Source organism: Dermacentor variabilis, chromosome 2 (genome assembly GCF_050947875.1).
Source record: "Dermacentor variabilis isolate Ectoservices chromosome 2, ASM5094787v1, whole genome shotgun sequence".
Classification (NCBI taxonomy): domain Eukaryota; kingdom Metazoa; phylum Arthropoda; class Arachnida; order Ixodida; family Ixodidae; genus Dermacentor; species Dermacentor variabilis.
Window position 1 is genome coordinate 221,441,662 of NC_134569.1, and position 20,760 is coordinate 221,462,421.

Sequence of the window (20,760 nt, forward strand, 5' to 3'; positions counted from 1 at the left end):
AGCTCGAATCTGTCAAGATGGTGCCACTGGTGGGGTGGGAGGCGGCCAAAGCGATGGCAAGCTCCTCTGCATGAGTTACAGTGTCGGCTCTGAACGAGAGGCCATCGACGTGGTGACCCTCGGTGATCACAGCGGCCGTCAAGTGACCTGAGGGGGAAGGGCCCGAGACGTCGATGTAGAATACACCGGGGCGTTCGCAGTGGCGCTGAAGCGATGGACAGCACAGATGTCACTTCGCTCGCTGCTGCTGTTGCGTTTCTTCACGCCAGCATATTGAAAGCGAGTTTTCGCGGACATTGAGTGAGATATGTTCTTCTTTGCTTTTGCGTGCGTGGCAGCGTGCTTGTTAATTTAGTATGTATGCTTATGTTTACTAGTTTATACGGGGCCGATAAAGCTACTATGCGTACTTCGTATAGCTGTCCATTAATTTGCTATCGCAATCGATGCTTCGCCTTTCGAACGAAACTGCGGCTTTTCTTTAAAAGCATACTGACTTATCCTACCGCATTCAGGTTCTCAAACAACGCATGCTTCATGTCTTAGACAGCTCTAAGGGAAGAACGTGCAGAGTAAACAAGAATGAGTGAGTGCTCGCTAATGTGCTGTTGTGAGGAAGTTTCACATGTATCATGGGACAAGGAGATGTAGCGAAGTGACGCAGCTGTTAGTGTTGTGACGCATAAGCTCACCAGGGAGACCACAATAGGGGGGATGAGCTCCGGCAGGGGCAAGTCCAGATCCTCAGGTACGAAGACGACGAAAAGTGCCATTCGAATAACTAGGTTTATTAACTTGGCATTAGGATTTGTACTCTACCCACATCAAACGCAAAACGAAGTCATACCCGTCATCGACGACCTGCCTGACCGGCCTGGTCTCCCGCGGTGAAGTTGCGCCGTGTGCTGCTGTCTCCTTGCTCTCTTCAAAAAACTACTCGGAACATTCCTTAAATGATTTTCTGCAACATTCAATGGTACCGCGGACCGGCGGGAGGCGCAGGCGTTTCCACCAATGCCCTGTTTCGACATATCAGGCAGGCCAACAGCATCCAATAAGGGCCAGAGTTTACGAGGCCAAAAGTGGTCGCAAAATCACGCTGCATACAAAATCATTTCGCCCATAACTAATCAATGTTTGACGCCCAATACAGCCGAGCGTGGGAAGACGGCGCGACACGTGCACGCAGTGACTGTCAGGTGCGCCGGCGTCCGCCGGGCGCGATCACATGCCCGAGGCGCCGTCGTGGTCATTTCCAAACAAAGGGTTCCCCCGCATCGAGGAGCCCTCAACATTCACGGAAAGAAAGAAAGGGGGGCCGTGGTAAATTCTCTTCGCGACAAAGACATGGGTCAACTGAAGCATGAAATCGAATTTGACGTAACAACAACTTACGGGCACTGAAACGCATGGTCTCTGGCGGTACTTCTAAGTAGTCAATGTCAGCTTACGAATATAATCTGAACAGTATACCACGATTGTTCTTGTGGTGCTGAGTTACAGGTGCAAATCACAGAAGACAACACAGGTACGAAGAAGAAAGCTAAGAGCGTGGGAACGCGGAATGAAAATTCATTCGTATAGTTTCTGTCAATTTCAAAACGGAAGCAGCGTCTAGTTCACAAACGCTATACATGAAATTCAAGCCTCGGTTAAGAGGAACAGCATAAAACCTGTAAAGGGCAGGGAGGGCGTAGAAAAAAATGCACGCGGCTTTCTCAATTCTAAAACGAAGAATCAAGAAAAATAGAAACGCACAGACAATTAAATTCTGGGCTTTCATACCTGCCAGAACCACGATCTCATTTTGAGACACGCTGTTGTGGGTAGGGCCACCGGATTATTTCTGATCTCTTGGATTATTGGGCCGCCGGATTATTTCTGAACTGTGAACGTGCACTCAGTGCACAATGCAGAAGCGTTTTTGCATTCCGCCTCCCTCGAAATGTTTCCGGAACCAAACCCACAACCTTGAATTCAGCAGCGCAACACCGGAGCTATTGGGCTACAACGCCAGTTAAGAAAGGCGCTGAAATGTGGCATAAGATTATACACAGCTACCAGGGACGGGATAACGGAACTATCCCGGTGCAATTGTAATCCTTTATACGATTCGACCTATGTCTATGCTGTGCCCTCGCCCCGGCGTTATCACTGGGAACAGTCGTTCGTGAACGGTGAATGATAAGAAAGGATTAGAACCGAGCGAAAGGAATGCGCACTCAGTCCGTAAAATCTGCGTCATAGAATGTGCCGTGATGACTTGGTATAGATGTAATTAGGGACATGTGGGAGATGCATTTATCCTTTAGGAGACATAGCTGATGGTAATGATGGTAGTGATGATCAGCTGTCATGCTGCGAAATGCTAGGAGCACTGGCTTGGTAATGCGGACTTTGACAGCCTCAGGAGTGACCACGCGTCTATTGCCACTTAACGAACACATTACGGGTGTCGGTGTTCGCATGGGTTTAATAATGAAGGCTCGATGTGCGACGATTTACTAATTGAGCAAAGTTTCGAATTCGAGTTTTTTGTTGTGACCTGTTGAGCGCGGCTCCTGAGTGCGAAAATAAAAAAGGTAACACAACTGATAACGTAAGTATGAGCAATGCAACCTGGCCTGTCGAGTGCTTTTCTCTTGCCTGGATCTCATTAGTTGTATCATTTTGACACTGGCTTCCCTATTGGTTAAAATCGAATGCGCAATACTAACATGCTTTTCCACTCACCTTTAGACGCTATAGTATCGCAAGGAGCCCATAGCTGCACGCCCAACAAGCCCGCCGACTGCGCACATGGAGTGGGTAGGATACGACGCTGTGCAACCGAAAATGCGCTGGCGAAGCATGAGCGGCTGCTCCCAAGAGAATAACTCCTTGTTATTGGCATCACAGAGCTGAACCGTGCCAAGCTGTGAGTCATCGCATGCCGTAGTGCCCACACCCATGCCGGAGATAACGATTCCTGAAGCAGTCAGTATTTCGAGCGTATTTTCACACATTAAGAGACTCAGGGTGCGACCCGACTTGAAAGCGATCATAAGCCCCTATATACGACTTTGTTTTTGTTGCTTGAGTATTTCGACGAGCAGTTATTTCGCCGTAGTTTCTTGCAGTTATTTCGACGTCTTTTTCCACTCCTTTCGCGACGTTTCCGACCTTTATCTATAAGCAAGCGCTTTCCCCATCATACCTGCAACACACCGTTCCCGACAAAGGCGGAATCGGGTTGCCTCTCTTTTACGAGCGAGGCGACGCCGACAAGTGTCTCGTCAGTCACGTGCTGCCACGCGACCGTCCCTGCGCACGTGAGCGGGACGCGCGACAGGGCTCGCGTCAGGGCGCCAAAGATGTGCTTAAACTAGCGCGTTTATTGCGACAAGCGCCGTAAAGGCGAGACGACCGCGTCCGTTCTTGAGGGAAGCCTCTTCGCGAAGACGCACGCCGTAAAAAGCGAAGAGGAGAACAATTGAGAGAAAGCAGCGTTGCAGGGTGCCTATCGCTTCTATTTCGGGAGTTCGGACGGCGCCCGAGTGGCTTGCGATGTTGCACATCACGAGGGTAAAGTACACGCGAACGAAACGATAAGCCGACGCCACGTTCGACCCTGCGGTCGTCTGAAAGCCCGATGTCCCGCAGTTGCCCGCTTGCATACATGCTCGCGAAACAAAAGAAAGCCCGCGAACAGACTGTAAAAAGAGCCGGCGACAAGAACGCATCGACGGTGTTATCTGCGCAACCTCGGTTGTCAAACTGGTGGGCAAGAGTGCGTCCTCAGCAGTACGCCAACAGCGCGGGGACAAAGAGGGTCAAGTGACAACCACCTTGCACGCGATGCGCGGAGCTCGACTCGTGGGGGAGGGGAAGGCGAAAGAGTTTTACGTCAGGTAGGGTATTTTCCAGGGCCGCGCGCGCGATATTACGGGGAAGATAAAAAGGGAAATCCATGTCGGGTCCCTAGTCTGTTTCGATGAAAAGCTAAAGTGCCCGTGTACGGGGTCGCGGTCGCCGCTACATCGGGAGCCCTGCAGTACGCTTCCGTAGAATCCGTCGTGTGAAGTTGCAGTTGGCGCTCACGTGTCGTCCCCGTGAGCCCTTGACACACGCTCAGGCAGGCGGGAGCGCCAGCTGCCGCGGTCGCGAGCCGTTTGCATCGCCGACACTCCACTCGCCGCATAACAGCGTCCGGTGCGGGATCAATCCCGTCGCCTGCTCCGATGGGCCGCCATTCGTACGCCGTAGCGAGCGTCGCCAACGGACATGCCGCGCCACAGGTGAGTTAAACCGCCGATTGCGAGCGTTGAGTGTCTTCGCGCATTGTAGTTTCACGGCCGCTGGATCCAGTGGCCGTGGAAGTTTGTTCCCTAAACCCCGACACAACGCCTCCCTGATATCTTAGACGAGGCCTCACGTCTCACCGCACCTTGACTTCAGGGAGAACGTGGGACGAATCGAGGTTGACACTGAAATATACGACAACAAACTTGTGTCTTCTGCTTTGCGAAATACAAAGCGGCGCTCAACACACAATGATGCACCGCAAAACTTAAAGTTATAGAAGCCGCGCATTGGTCCACAACAGATACGCAACATTATATTTGGTCTGTAATCCTGAAGACCATAGGCATTTTTTTAACATCACTAGCACGTTATGACCCGTAGATCAAGCCAGCACTCAGGCGCACAGGTACGCCGCATTATACAGAACATTTCACGCTTCCCGAAAGTGCTACCTTCCTCTTGTTGAGATTTAGAATATACTGAGAAAGTAGCCGGGTCTTACTCAACGGGGATAAGACCCGGCTAACTGCGGCAGCACTGCGACTGATCATCTGCAGCCGAGACCCCCTCTTTGCGTCCAGGGTTGTTAGGTACATACATGGTAGCACAATAGAAGATCCGAGTCGTGGAAAAGGAATAGACCTATAAAGAAATTGAAACGACGGCTCGAAGCCTCGCAAGAAGGAGAAGATGCAAATGAATAAACGCGGCTTCGTATAGTGACGCGACCTGTGAACACTGGGCCCGAAGTCCATGTCTTTTTGCGAGCTAGATCGGTCGGACGAATTAAGTCCTCCAAAGAAACGCCCAATTTACTGCGGCCAGTAATAGGCCTTGCATCTACTTTTCATTCCGTAGCGGCGAACGGAAGCCGGCTTCCTTGCGACGGGTTAAATTTTGGCAAACAAATTTTAGTCCTGCAGCTGCTTGGACCCGACAGGACACGGGACGCAGGAAACCCAAAGGCGTGCGGCAAGCGCAACACGTTGTGTGAATGTGCCGCAGGAGGGCGCACACTTCTTAGGCCCGATTTGGACATTGTCAGTGACCTACAGTGTATCCTCATGAGATCCCTTGTATGTACACTGTAATGTAGATCGCATTGATGCATCTTCAAAAAGAAATCTGAAACAATTATGTAGGCATTCATCCGAAGATAAAATCGCATGGACTGATACGGATATTCTTGCCGTCACCTTTATCAAACATGACTAATTTTACATATACTCCTTTGATGTCACAGACGTCGCCAACCAATTGTGAAGGGCCCTTAGAATATGGCGACTTCACATGAAAATCGAGAACTTAGCATCAGCTTGCCAACCTATCGGCCCGAGTTATACATTCTTAACTATGTTTAGGCAAAGAGAAGTGTTTTTTACGATAATGAACACAATGGAAAGGTTACTTTCGCCAAGCACAGGGTGGTATTGCATTCAGCATCGAACCATGGTATACTAAACAAAACAAAAATTGACTTCTAAGTGTTGTAGCCTACCACTCAGTGACAAGATACGATTTGAAAAGCGCTAGTGCCCCTTGTTACCTTTAGGTCTGCGAAGGATATACAATGAGAACATGTGCATATGGGCCAGCTTACTTATTCCGTCCTTCAACACAAGGTCTCGAGAGTTTACAATATCGAGGAGTACGCAAGTAAGGCGCGGTCATGAGGCTAAAATTTCATACAAGGCCCATGAACTCCTTTGCGAGGCCGAACAATATTGGAGAAGAAGACTGGCACACGTACAAATTATCATGCTTGTATATACACCTTTCAGCATTCTGAGGTAGGCCAAGCTGGGAGAATGTCTCTCTAAGCGGGCTGAAATAAAGAAGAGCTAAAGCACGTATTAATACCTTGTATGCACGGACATGCATCCTGCGAAACTCACTAATGGCGTAGAGAGCAGAAGGTGTATGCGCTGAATGACCTAGGTCTCGGCAGGACTACACCTTGTGCAAGAAATAAATGTGCCTCAGAGTGAGCAAACTTGAACGCGATTAAGACCCCGAGCGTCTTATGCGTGATTTCTGAGCATTCAATGCTTTTTCGCGTCATTTACGTCAGGCTACAGCCGACTCTATGACTCAACAATTCCGATGATGATGTCTCGCTTCACAGGCACGCACTGACTCGGACAGCGCAAGCTTCCCCGGCACTCTTTATGAGCGGTACGGTATTTCAACATCGCTGTTCAGGAAATATGTTCTATGTTAGCATCCGACAAAGGCTTGTAGCCAACTAAATGACAGCGCCGCACCTTTAGCGTACAGCTTACAGCGTACAGCGAAGGCATGCGTGATTTTCATGATGTAAGAACGGCTCTCTGACAGGCAAGTAGTACAGGACAATTATTAATTAAATTCTGAGTCTTTCCACGTGCCGAAACCACAATATGGTTACGAGACGCGCCGTATTAGGGATCTCATTATTAATTTTGACAACTGCGGGTCCTTTGACGCACATAAAAGATTAAATATGAGATTCGGCTGCTGTGGCCGAGAATCGACCCCGCGAACTTGTGCTTAGCAGCGCATCGCTATAGCTGAAGAGCCATCGCGGTGGGTGAAAATAATGAAGAGCATTTGTCTGATCTGTGCCGTCCTTTATGCATATGAAGACAACCTATGTACAAGCAAGACTCAAAAATTAAATTCTGGCGTTTTATGTGCCAGAACCGCGATGTGATTAAGGAGCATGCCGTATTGGGGAACTCCGGGGTAATCTGGGGTTATTTAACGTACACCCAATGCACCGTAACCAGCCTTTTGGCCATTTCGCCCCCATTGATATGCGGCCGCCATGGCTGGGATTCGATCCCGCAACCTCGAGCTAAGCATCGCAACACAAAAACCACTACGCCCTCACGGCCCGTTCAAGCAAGATAGCCACCATATTTTCTATTAGGGCTTTTTTTTTGGGGGGGGGGGTAGCAAATTGCTTTGCAAATGGCAGAGGGACTTATCCCTTTTTATACCAAAGGAGTAGAACAGGTTCGAATTAACAGTGGCGCAACTATACCATGTAATAACCCCAGGAGCCAGTTTAGAGAAGAACTGACAGCTTGACACGGATTCAGAGCAAATTCTCTCCTAAGATATGCACTCTTTATATTAAAGTTACCATGAACGGATACCATACTCTTACACTCAGGGAAACAGACGTTTAATTGTTGAAAGTATTTATCGCTAGCAGTAGAAAACATAGGTTGACGTTCTATTCTCCAACTAATCATAATTTCAATTTCTGTTTGTAATTATTGGTAGCTTGTACAATAAAAATGGCCAAATAAGCACAATCATTGCACAATGAGCGCAATAAGCCAATCACATGTTATTCAGAATTTCTGAGAACAGTTCAAACTTGTATTTCACCGTAATACCTGCCTTTTCCTGTGTATACATGTTACCCACCCCTTACCTAATACAGCGAATGTGGCCTTCAACGTAATAAACCGAAATTAAGTGAAGTAGTGCTAGCGCTCAGCGGCGTGGCGTCCTGCTGGTAAATTCGAAGGGCTCTGCTTCGCGCCTAGCAAGGAACTTCAGTCGACAGTTGGCGGATAAAACAAGTCTCCTGTAATCCAGCTGCTGGCTATAAACTCAATTTAGGTAAAAAAAGGAAAGAGCTCGGGTTTTGCATCTCCGTGCCTAAACAGCTTACGTGTAGCTTTAGGGTTTCCACTGCCAGGAAACACACGCACTGTACCATTTACAGCGAACTCGGCGATTCAAAAATATGTGGCTAGCGAGCTTACACGCAACGGCTTAACAGTGGAACGACCTTGCCTCGATGCTCGCCGCAGTGTCCTGATAACTACCGGCTCGCCAATAGGCAGTATCGGCAAAACAAAAGACCCGGACGTCCAGTGGTCAACAATGACGTGAAGGCCTTCTTGCTCCCGGTGTCATCCCTATCGCGAAGCATTGCAGATGTTGCGTGAACGAAGGTCGAAGAGTGGTTCATAAACACGGGTTATTCTGCGCATGGCCGCTGGGCCTCGTTATTGACTTCATTCTGTCGAGCGTATTACAGCACGGCCTTTTGGTCGGTGATCGCTCAACCACTCAGGACAAGCGTTGCTTTGCCGTATGGCAATTACGTACGTAATTCGCTTACGCAACCAAGTACCAAAGCTTCATAAATTCGTGAAGAAAAATTCTAGTCATACAATGCATAAATGGATTCAAGCTGTGGTGAGTCTCAGAATCACTAGCGGTAAATTTTTGACGCTACATACCTGCAGCTAAAATGTAAAATCTAAGTTGACCAGAGATCATTTGCTCGGGAATTGGAATATTTCATTGCTTGTATTCCTGCACAACTAGCAGTTGCACTTGTTAATGTGCTATCATTTAGGAGCTCCCAGAGACGCCAAGAATGCAAAAAGAAAAATATGAAAATGCCACAAACAGAAGATTTGAGGGCATATAAGTCATCGAATACTAAAGCAATCCCTTATCAGGAGTGGAGGGGCAAGCTTGCAACAGAGAAAGTTGCATCGTTTTTGCGATTGGCAGCGTTCCTGGGCTCACCCAAAGCTATAACGATCGTATACGTTGAGATAACTCCTTCGATTCTTATCGTAGGTGCGTTTCCCCAGCGTTGCTTTGACTCTACGCTTGTACTTATCGGTCGAGGAAGGTGCTAAGTATATTCCAGAAACAATGCAATGCCAGGACTCCCTGATTAGTTTCGATGCGTCATGCCACAAAGCGTCACGAGCGTCGACATGGCGGCAGAAGCGAACAAAATGATAAGATATGACTCGGAAGACAGGTTTTGGACAAGAAACTAAGGAAATTCTATGTTTCACTAGAGTGAACGGTTCGCGCATTTTTGCGAATTTTTTTGCGTAGCGCGAAATAAGAGGGGGGGGGGAGGGGGTTGAGGTTCTTGCAGGTTACCCTGGCCTCATAACGTCTCACATGTATTGTCGCTGGTTTACAGTTCGGTGGAATGTATAGTTTCTTGCTTCTCGTACGAGTAACTTTTTTTTATATTTTTAGGTGCGTGTTTGAAGTATGAGCATTTATTTCATTGAAGCGCGCGGTACCAGTATCCGAAGCGGGATATAATCTATGGCCTGTGCAAAGCCACGTTTGTCATGTGGTGATTTGATGCGTCGATTAAACGATAAGCATTGTCTTTATACACGTCATACAACAGTGGCTGCCACTGATACTTTATTTTTAATAACACCCAATTTCTTATCCTCCTCGAGGAAACATAAAGCGCCTCTATCTCGTAGCAAATCGCCTCAAGTAGCAATACTTTTCACGGACACGTCTACCTACTCAGCGTCGAGCATTTCCTTTCCACATTTTTGAAAGAACATCTATTTCTTTGCCTATTGGAAGATGGTTCTAATAGGACTTCAGCTTTTCAACGGACGCACAATTATCCTCCCACAATGGCAAATGTAGGAGGATAAAAAGATTTCCTATATATTCCCTATGAAAACATGTCTTGAAACAGTGCGGTATGTTTCCAAAGCCTCCAAATAAAATTGAGAACGTGTGGCGTCAAACCAAGCACCTGCAGTTCTGATTGCATGTTCAGTCCTTGCGCAAAGGATCGGCCCTGAATGAAAAAGAATGAATAAATGTGTGCAATTTTTGACTTTCTTCATATCTGTCACATAGTAATTTATGGTGAAAGTCGATCACTTCTGCACGTAGTGATTAAGAATTATCCAGTCCTAGTCCGAAAGTAAGTGCGCCATTACCTTGACTGTTCTCTTCATCCGAAACTCCTTGGAACGATGATCTCTATATTCAAATAACGTTTAGATTTATTTTACAGCGAAGCTGGATATGGCTAAAACGACAGAAAGCTGAGCTAGTTGGTGAGGATTCATAATGCAAAGAAGGGGTAAGGTACGCAGACACGGACAGAAGAGAAGCGGACACAAGAGAAGCGGACAACACGAACGCCGACTATAAACTGAAGGAATCATTGAGGCGAAAAAAAGAAGACAAAAAACTCATCTGCGCATGCTCTGGAATGGTGGCACCACGTGTCAATCGGGTACGCGTGCCGGTCTAGGTGACTTATTTTTTTTGCGCCTCAGTGCTTCCTTCAGTTGATAGTCGGCGTTCATGTTGCCCACTTCTCTTCCTTTGTGTCCGTGTCTGCGTGCATTACCCCTTCTTTGCATTATGTATATGGCTAGCCGATTCATCCGTCAGTCTGTCGCCTGTACGCCGAAAAATGCTTTAGTGCAACCCCATGAGCATGCCCAAAAAAGAAATCAAAGAGAGGCGAGCGAATGGCTGCGCCAGTAGTAACGTCATTGCTCTCCGTCACAGCCAAGCCCGGGCGCAGAAGTTTTGCTCCGGCTCCGAAGTGGATAGGCGACGCGTCATACGCACTCCTGAGGAGCAGGCAGCTTTCGATCATCAACGTCACGAGCAGAACCGGGAAAGAGCTCGTCAGCGCCGTGCCGATGCTGCAGCCCGGGCATAAGAACATGCTCGTGCAGCCGAGTCCAAGGAGCAACTGCGTATCCAGGATCTGCCAGCCTACGAAGGCTTCGTTTAATGCACCGCCAGGATTACCCAGTAATGAACACCAGGGCCACACGTTTCAGCTTCGCTGGTTAACCATCTGTACGGAGTGCATGGGCGGTGATTTTTTAGCCTCCGGATCTTATTCATGAAAGCAAATCAAAGTATCACACAATATGACGAATCAGGATCGGAAAGTGTCGAATTCTTTCCGATAATGTCCTAAATTACCTTGGCAAACAATGACGCGTGCGTGCCTTTGCTGAGTATAGAGCTGCTTCCGTGCACATTATGCTGAAGGCTTACAGTTTCTCATTAATAAAAAAAAACTCTGAGCGCAGAAGTGACAATACACAACGAAGACGCTCTGTGTTCCTCTTATTTTAATGCCAGAGGCCTAAATTTTTTTCAGGTCCCTAAAGTATACAAACAAAAAAAACAAGAAAACGTGGAAAAAACATGGTTGAAAACTCTTCCTAAAGATGCTGTGGGTCGTAGATGTTGCTTGGGATTGTAAACATCCTTGTTTGAATCGCTGGTTGCACGGAAACGATAAGACATCTATTTAAAAAGTGTGACTTGACTCAGAAAAGCAAGTCAGCAGGTAACTGTGCGGCCTGTACAGCAAACGATTTATCCTCAAGCCAGTCCGTGAAAACTTACTGCAGCCGCACACCGTGTATCGCCCTGCTTTTTTGGCGACTGCTATCCTTTGATTCATGCAACGCGCTCGCTTCTTATCTTACCAGAATCTTCCACGCCAACTGCCAATAGCTAAATAAACATAAAGCTACGTGTTAGCGCAGACAACGCTGTAGAGCTTTTGAAATCAGACAACATACGCATTATTTCGCTAGCTTTAGAAGTAAACGAAGCTAACGGTTTATAGATTTATCTGTACCGTCATCCTTCCGTTCGCGCATCATTTTCTTGGCAATGATCGGCAATTTGATCGGCACTGATCGGCAATGAAGGGCAATTTTTCCCCTAATCATAAATTCAATGCTGTCATGAAATACCCCCTCTGCCATCCCCTGCCTTACTCTGCATTTCGCAGCCTTAATTGTGTATACTAGTGCCATTCAGTGGCAAAGCTCTGACATGGACGTTTGTTCCATTGTTTGCTTGATTGTGCTTTCTCGTAGCTTTAGCCAGCGAAGTGCGCAGAAAGCTTGAGGACCTCGCGTTGTTTCCAGGAAAAAAAATCTGCTGATTCATAATATGTTGCAAGAGCCCTAACAACAACGTCGTTCCTCATCGCACACAAATAAAGTTTATCGCTTCTGTCAAAGAGTGGAGCCGGTCCCTAAGCTTGCACTCTTGCTAAAGAATGTATCCACAATTTTGAAAATATTGCGACGCGTCACCGCTAATGAACTTGACACTGCCGCGATACAGCCAACTTACGGCACTAAACTTTCTTGGTGTTTTTTTTTTTTAGCTGTGGTTTCCCTCTATAGCTGTCCTGGCTCTCACGTGTCTATGATCATGCGTACGGCTGCGCTGCCTGCGGTGACAGTTTCCGCCTGTCAAGCTTGTCTCTCTGACCGTTTTACACTCTGCGTGCTCATCGTCTTGTTAAGCTATCGGCCAACCTGGCGTTTCAGAGGAAAGATGTGCCTGCTGGACAGCTGGCGCTGCGCTAGCAGGCGGCCTCTTCCGTCATTCCGGGAACGCGTAATGGCTTTTCTTTCTGTTCTATGCTTGCTCTTGCGTCACGGCTTCCGTGTACATTCGTTTTGCACCTGAGACCCGTTGTATTCCGCAACTGGGCCTTCCATGCATACTGGACGTTTAAGAACCGGTCTTTTAAACGCTGTGAGGATCTTACTTCCATCGTCCTCATCATCAACTACCTATTTTAAGTCCACTGTAGGACGAATGCCTCTCCCTCTTATCTCCAATTACCCATGTGCTGCGCCAACTGATTCCAACTGGCGCCTGCGAATTTCGTAATTTCATCAGCCCACCTTGTCCTTTGCCGTCCTCGACTGCATTTCCCTTCTCTTGGCAACCATTCGGTTACCCTTATGGTCCTGCGGTTATCTAACCTACGCATTACTTGACCCGCCCAGCTCCATTTATTTTCCTTGATGTCAATTAGAATATCGGCTGCGCCCGTTTGTTCCCTGATCAACACCGCTCTCTTCCTGTCTCCTTAACGTTACGCCTATCATTCTTCGTTACATCGCTCTTTGTACGGTCCTTAACTTGTTTTTCAGCTTCTTTGTCAGGCTCAAGTTTCTACCCCGTACGTTAGCACCGGTAGAATGCACTGATTGTACACCTTTGTTTTTAGTGATAATGGTAAGCTCCAGTAAGTATCTGAGTGTGTTTGCCGTATGCGCTCCAACCCAATTTTATTCTTCTGTAAGCTTCGTTCTCATGATCAGGGTCCCCTGTGAGTAATTGACCTAGGTAAAGGTATCCCTTCGCAGGCTCTGGAGCCCGACTGGCAATCCAGAACTCTTTTTCCCTTGCCAAGCTATTTATAATTATCTTTGTTTTCTGCATATTAATCTTCAACCCTACTCTTACATTATCTCTGTTAAGGTCCTCAATCATTTGCTGTAACTCTTCCCCAGTCTTGCTGAACAGGACAATGTCATCTGCAAACCAAAGGTTGCTGAGACATTCGCCGTTGATCCTTACTCCCAAGCCATCCTACTTTTATTAGGCTGAATACTCCTTCCAAGCACGCAGTGAATAGCATTGAAGAGATTGTGTCTCCTTATTTGAACCCTTTCTTTATAGGTACCTTCCTACTTTTCTTGTGGAGAATTATGGTAGCTGTGGAATCTTTGTAGATATTTTCCAAGATATTTACCTAAGCCTCCTGTACTCCTTGATTACGTAATGTCTATGTCGGTGTTAAAGCAATGCTATGAAGAAAAAAAGCTATCAACGCACATGTGCGGTCATTGGTCGCATCTTGGCACCTTAAACAAGCATAGACTTTCTGAATGTCTAGCTTAGATCCCTCCAATTTTCACCAGAAATTGAAACTTCCAAAACGCATACTTGCTTTCTGGCTATAACATATTGACTGTATCTCTGAATAGGCAACAATCGTGTAGCCGTAGTTATGTAGCCGTAGTCCCGTTTTTTGGTGCCTACGAGTACTTCTGCTGTGCGTGACGAACTAGCTGAATTCAAGATACTGCTAAGTGCACTTCGTATATTTTAAGCCACAAAGTCTGGGCGCACTCAGGTTCGTTCGCGCTCGCAGCTGCGGCATATGCCTTGCAAACTACACCTATTCCAGCGCTTCCAGCGCAGAGTTGCGCCGACGTAGTCAAGAGCGGCTTGTTTAATGTATCCCAACCTCTACCTTGGAAAGAAGGTGATCCTATGCAACCAACGACGCGAAGCGCAAACCGGGCCGTCATGAAAACGGCCTTCGCAGCGCACTTTTTCAGTAGGTGTCAGCACAGCTTCTTCCGCGAAATGCTGGCGCAACCGTTCGGTCGAAGTTTGCCAGCTGCGGAAACGCTTCTACCGCCTCCTTTCTTTTGTTCTTTCCCCGGGGCAAAGATGCATGCAACCACGGTGAATTGTCGTCTCGACACTAGGGCATGATGGGTCGTTCGGTAAGTAGTACGTTTCCAACTTGTAGCATTCTTATTGCTTCGCGCGCTGCCATTCAAGTCGATTGGTCCGTGAAGGTGATGTTTTCGTAATATTTCACCCAATCCGTCGACCACTCGTATCTTTGTTTTTCGGGTGACGGAATACCGCTCAGTATTCACTGACTCATAATCTTGTGCCTCCGTAATTATCATTCCGCACGCAGAACGAGTCTTCATGCACGCCTATCAATACTTCTAGCACCCTATTATTAGATGACGAGAAACACATCAGCCTAATTGCTTTGTGAATCGGCTGAAACTTCCTCAGCTATTTTCCTTTTGCCCAGTGTAGTCATTCTTTTCTCAACCTGTACATGTTCACCTCGTCATCCCCATTTCAGCCATTCGGGCCATCAATTTTACTCTGCCAGGACGTCAAGACTAGCGAGCTTTCAGAAGTTCCAAACCGACGTATCTTACCAAGACGCTACAAAAATCAGCCAAGTGAATTTCTGTGAAAAAATATGAAAAAAATAATGCGAAAAATATGAAGCTGCCTTCTGCCCCCTGCCTTTCTCCACAAGCAAGACAGTTTTTTTTCTTGGACAGATTCATACAGGATGCATCTAAATTTCAACACCAAGTAATGAAGGTTACCTCGACGCTGCCCTCTTCTGCTGGTGTTATTCTACAGTATGCGGCGCTAAAATATGTAGCCAAGCAATGGCAATAACTTGCCTCCTTAAGAAATCGTGCAGTGTGTATTGCTGGTGTTCTATTCCCACTTATTTTACTTTAGGATTGTCAACTGCAAACCGCCTAGACAAAAGGGTAGATTACATAGTCGACGTCACTGAAAAGCTTAATACGAAGCGTGTGAAAGCTGGCGCCGCGTTGGTTACATCATGTTTACAAGCTACCCAATCAGTCTTTTCTTTTTAAATGCGTATGCATGTCTATGCCTTCACGCCTGTATACCTGTGCCTATCCTCCACGTAAGATGATCGCTTCCAAGATTGACTGTGCTGCCGCTCGCTTCAACGCGAACTAAGCAACGACAACACATCGCACACGAAGCTATCAGCACTGGGTGCAATTTGCCCCCATCAGAGATCGCGTTCCATACAAGGCCCGCGCGCCCGGGCCATTCGCAGCTGCCGCCGGAGTACGGCTAATCACGGTTGATAATGGTTCGCATTGACGGGAAGCAACGTCATCGACCACTTTTACGTACGAGGTCTACCAAACGTGACGCTGTTCAATTACGTCACGTACTACAGAACGCGCCGGCCAGTGCTCTTCTTCCACGAAGCCGCGGCATCATCCAAACGCACCACCATATAACATGAGTGAACATTGCTGCTACTCGACTTTTCGTCCTCGTCTCGCGCTGGTCTTAGTTAATATTTCGGTGTTCCAACCGCCCTATTCCGTTTCGAGATTTCGTCGTGGTGTTTGCCTCAATTACACCAAACTAAGTCGCATACGACGACGAAAGACAAGGTGATTAATAACAACTGCTTACGCATCATTTACAAAACTCCCACAGGAGTTTCAGTGTGTAATTTCCTTTCTTGCACTCCATCAGCTGGTTCTTAAGGGGCTGCAATAGTTGCTCGCTAAAGAACACCGTGTGGTCAGAAGTCGTGCCGCAAGCTTTACTACTGTATTTGCTTATCAGTGGAATGTTGCTTGCTAAAGTACCCTAGGTGATCATGAATATTTTGGAGAGCCCCCGGCGCCGCACAGGTGGGGCTGTGTAATTTCAAACAACATCTACTATTGAGAGAGTGCCGGCAACCTTTTTGATAGCACTGACGTATAATGCAACCATGGAGTAGCTTTGGCTGTAGTAGGGTAACGTCAATTGATATAGGTCCACTGAGGTGTCTCAGTGCTGAGATCGAAGGAACTGTTCACACGCTAATACACAGTGTACAAACAAGTAGCAATTTGACACGCTGCGTGCTTCGATTATATCTATCTCGATAACTCACACTAATATTTACTACGTTCATAGAAATATTGGCACCAACGATACGTAGCATGGTAAAGAAGATTATTCGTAACTTGGCTTTCTCTCTTACCCCTTCATATTCGATTGGTCCTCTTGTTACTCGTAGTTCAGTTACTTCACGATGAACCGCCCATGAGGAAAAGGCTGGCAAGATAGGCATAAGGAGGAGCAGTCGGTGCACAGAAACGAATACTGGGAAGCCTGTGAAGCAATAATTGGCAATTTTTTTAGGAACCATCCGCCTGCGCGTGTATCATAACCGATCTGGGAAGTGAGTAATCTGACTTAATATTTGGGACCGGGCGAGGTAGTTTATAACGTACCAGCCCCCAAAACACCAAAAATGGGCCGCGCCATTAGTCACGCACCACTTTCGATGGCTCTTGCGAGCTTTTTTCTGGCTTAGAAAACAATCTTGATGGAACACGTAAAGAGCAACAGAAAAAGGGATCGCGAAATTTTCACGACTGCCTGCAATATTCTGATTGACAATTTGCCCCGATTAAGATGTTTGTGAAGTTATATTCGTTAATAATACCTAATTATATAAATAGGCTAAATACAAAAAATAGGCTTGTTCCAAGCGGCGGCAAACAACATTATCTTGGTTGTGTCCAGCTGCGTGGCCCTCGTATATTTTTAAATTTTGGCACAAGTTACGGGTCACACCACGTATAGTTGTTGTATAAATGATTGCCGCTAAATAAATGGTTGCCGAAAAAATTATCACAAGTTGGAAAAACGTAACAACAAAAAAGCTGCTGAAAGATTTGTGTGGCGTTATCACATGTTTAAGGACTCGCTGTAAGGAAAGTGTCACTGACTGTAGAGTAAAAGATGGAACTACTACATAACTAGGCTGCCAAATACAGTAAATGTCAGAATACGAGAAAAAAAATATCATTAGCCATTTCACTCTGTGTAGGTGGATGGCCATCAAATTTGTTTAGCGTACGACACAGGGGGGACAGAGAATTTCGAACAAAGGTACGAATTCTTTTATTGTTTGACCGGCGGTCGTAGTGACGAGAGGTGCGAACACTCATTTATTGTTATTCGCGTGGACGACGGTAGCGCCGCCCCGAGGAGCCGGATAAAAGTAGACACACATGACGCTTCCACGGGACTGCGACCGCGGGAGAGCGTAAGGAAAAGAAACTAGACAAGGAAGTGCTTGGAACGCCCACAAAGAAAAGGGCGGTGTGAAGGTAGACATGGCCGAAGCGGATCGGTCTTTTGGTCTAAGATGTGACAGTAGTACCTGTTCTTACCCTTGTGCCTGGGACCTATTTGGGTCCAATGTGTGACAAGAGTAGTTCAAGTGCGCGATACAGATCCCGGAGCCCACTGCCCGGAATCCACATGGGTACGTGCCATTGCGCTCGGACCCCTTCTGGACGGCCTTCGAGATCGGCCCACGGTTTCTGCACACGCACACGAAAAAATGCACGGAAGCCTAGCCAGCTTCGCTGTAAAGTCACATGTTGTCATGTACGCAAGGCTTCCACCATCAGACCGAAATAAAAAAGATTCACAACCCATTTTGTTAGTGCACTGCTCCGAAATCTTTTGTCGTTGCTTAACTTCCGGTAACTGCCGGTACTGCGTATAGCAGAAAGAGAACAGTAACCAGAATTTAACACTCTGTTGTTGGAACAAATTCGGTTATCTTTTAATTTGAAAACGCCGAATACTTTATTTTCGAATAAGAATAGGTATTGCGGGATATTCGATTCGCACACAAAACTTCGAATGTTTGACCACCCCTAATTATTCTTAGTAGGCGAATAGTATCACTAGTATCAGTAAGCAGCCGAGTGAATTACGTAACGGCGAGACGTATCACCGATGGCCTCAATCAAAATGGCGGGAGTGCAGGTTTTTCGGCTAGCTCGTTCGTTGCATCAGTTGAAGTCATAGCGCTGGATTGGCATGGACAAGAAAGACGACAGCCCGTGCGCTAAGTATCAGCCGAATTTCAGAGAAGCGTGGTGCTTACACCGGCCAAACGAGTGGAAACCATCGCACGCCCTGTCGTCTTTCATTTTCGTGTCGGTACAGCGCTATGACTTCAATTGAACCAAAATGGCACTCATACGCTCTTCTTACCTTGCCTGTATTTAGTAACTACGATGTAGAAACAGTGTGCCATTTAAAGGGACACAAAACGCAAATATTAAGTCAACGTCAACTGCTAAATTACCGTACCAAAAACCGCGCAGCGCTTGTTTCGTGCTCCCCAAAAACTTCGTGTAAGAAAAAAAATCGTGTCTGAAGGATGCGGATACCTTTAGCGCACTTCAAATCGCCCACCCCCGAGCGAGGGAGTGGTGACGTTCACATGATATATCAGCCCTTTACAGCTGTCTGAGAGTAAAACGGCGCCCGACAGACGGCGCAATGTTTATTTTTTATTTTTGTTTAAAACACAAACGCGTGGCCATAGAGAAACCAAGCCAAGACGCAGCGTTGGAAGTGGCATTCGGGCATCCCGCGACATAACAGAGACCTGAAAACCATTGCTGCTTGCATTTTGCAGGAGTTTCAGGAGCCAGCAAAACCAGCGCAGCACTGCGCGATAACGAAACTACAGAAACGCCAAGGCGGGGCAGAGTCGAGCGAAAACGAAGCCTTTCAACGCCCACGTCGTTGTCAACGGCAAAGTCAATTAGTTATTTTTTTCTAAACATACAATAGGACTGGACAAGTAGACTTTTGTTCCGTCTTATCATAGAATGCAACTAAGTTTTTATAACGAGCAGTTATAAGAAGTTATAACGAAAAGTGAAGCCAAGGTACAGCTACCTTGGCTTAACATTAACACACGATTTCAGGTGGGAGCGCCATGTTAACAACGTTACCTCGACCTCACAAAAAAAGTTGTTTTTCCTAAACAGACGACTTAGACTAGCACCCCCAAACACAAAAATACTAGCATATAACACATTTGTCAGATTTCTATTAGAGTATGCTAACGTTGTTTGATTTCCTTACACCAAAGAACTCGTTAACAAACTAGAAGCAATTCAAAGGAAGGCACTAAGATATATTTACAACAAAAATAGGTTAACAGACTCACCCACAGAATTGCTAAATCAGGCCGGTATACTAACCTTACAAAAACGAGCCAAGCTTGCACGATTAAAAATTATGTATCAACTTATTCATAATGATTTGAAAATAGACAGTTCCAAATACTTATCTTTAGCACAAACATGACTCACCCGACATAAACATTCAGTATCATTAAACGAACACCCATCTCATACTGAAAGCCGTAAGCACTCGTTTTTGCCTTTAATGACACGTGAATGAAATAAGCTGGACCCTAGTATTACAAACAGCCCATCGTTAACTATTTTTTGACATTAGCCGAAAAAGAATTGCGTGCTTCACAATTATGACGTACCTGCGTCACCATTTATTTTTGTGCGATTTTATTACATTATATTGTGTACATAATCACAATTTCCTTAACGACACCTTAAACGTATCTTATGGATTAATAATATTTGGGGTTTTACGTGCCAAAACCACTTTCTGATTATGAGGCACGCCGTAGTGGAGGACTCCGGAAATTTTGACCACCTGGGGTTCTTTAACGTGCACCTAAATCTAAGCACACGGGTGTTTTTGAATTTCGCCCCCATCGAAATGCGGCCGCCGTGGCAGGGATTCGATCCCGCGACCTCGTGCTCAGCAGCCCAACATATCTTATGGATTGTTACCTCTTGTGTATACCTTACTTTTATAACTTGTATTACTTGCCGTTACTGAATACTATTGTTTATTTATGCAAATTGTTTACTTCTTTCCTTTTGTAATTATTGCTCACCACCATTGGTATTTGACAGACTACCTCATTACCCCTTGTTACTCTTAAATTTAATGCTTCATGTTATTGTGTAATTTATGCCTACCGTTTTGTTCACCTTTGTAAATTTTATACCTTTTCGATTACCTCTTGTTTTTTTGTAACATTATTACGAAGTATTACGTTATTTTTCTGCCTACTATATCGTCTGCCTCTGCTAATTGCATGTCTATTATGTGTAATCTTAATATTGCGCTAATTATTATAGTTACATTGCAAGATAACTACGTATGCCCTTCCTGTTAATATCCCTGATGGGATCGATAGTATGAATAGATCAAAAAAAGTTGAGTAGCAGCGACAGAAATTATATGAGGACTGCCTTCGCCATCCGGCTAGTACTTCATAGCCCCTGATGAGCGTCAAATCGTGTCGTGCATTTACTTAACTTTCTGCATTACCACAGCACTGTTCTCGATAATATAAAATCTTAGGGTTCCTCAAGCGTTTATCTATCACGTTAGCTTGACTTCATATTTGCCTTTAGTGTCCCTTTAAGCATA

At 46.2% G+C, this 20,760-nt stretch overlaps 1 protein-coding gene across 2 annotated transcripts in view; it reads left to right on the forward strand.

Moving 5' to 3' along the window:
• The first annotated feature begins 3,807 nt into the window (after positions 1-3,807).
• LOC142573118 (uncharacterized) overlaps positions 3,808-20,760 on the forward strand; it is a 38,924-nt gene continuing 21,971 nt past the window's right edge. The window contains exon 1 of one of the 2 annotated variants that reach the window (XM_075682638.1): positions 3,808-4,277. In XM_075682638.1, the coding sequence (XP_075538753.1) occupies positions 4,221-4,277 (57 nt within the window). In that variant the 5' untranslated portion in view covers positions 3,808-4,220. Of the gene's footprint in view, positions 4,278-14,268; positions 14,388-20,760 lie in introns of those variants that run through there. The other variant, XM_075682639.1, reaches the window with a different exon arrangement.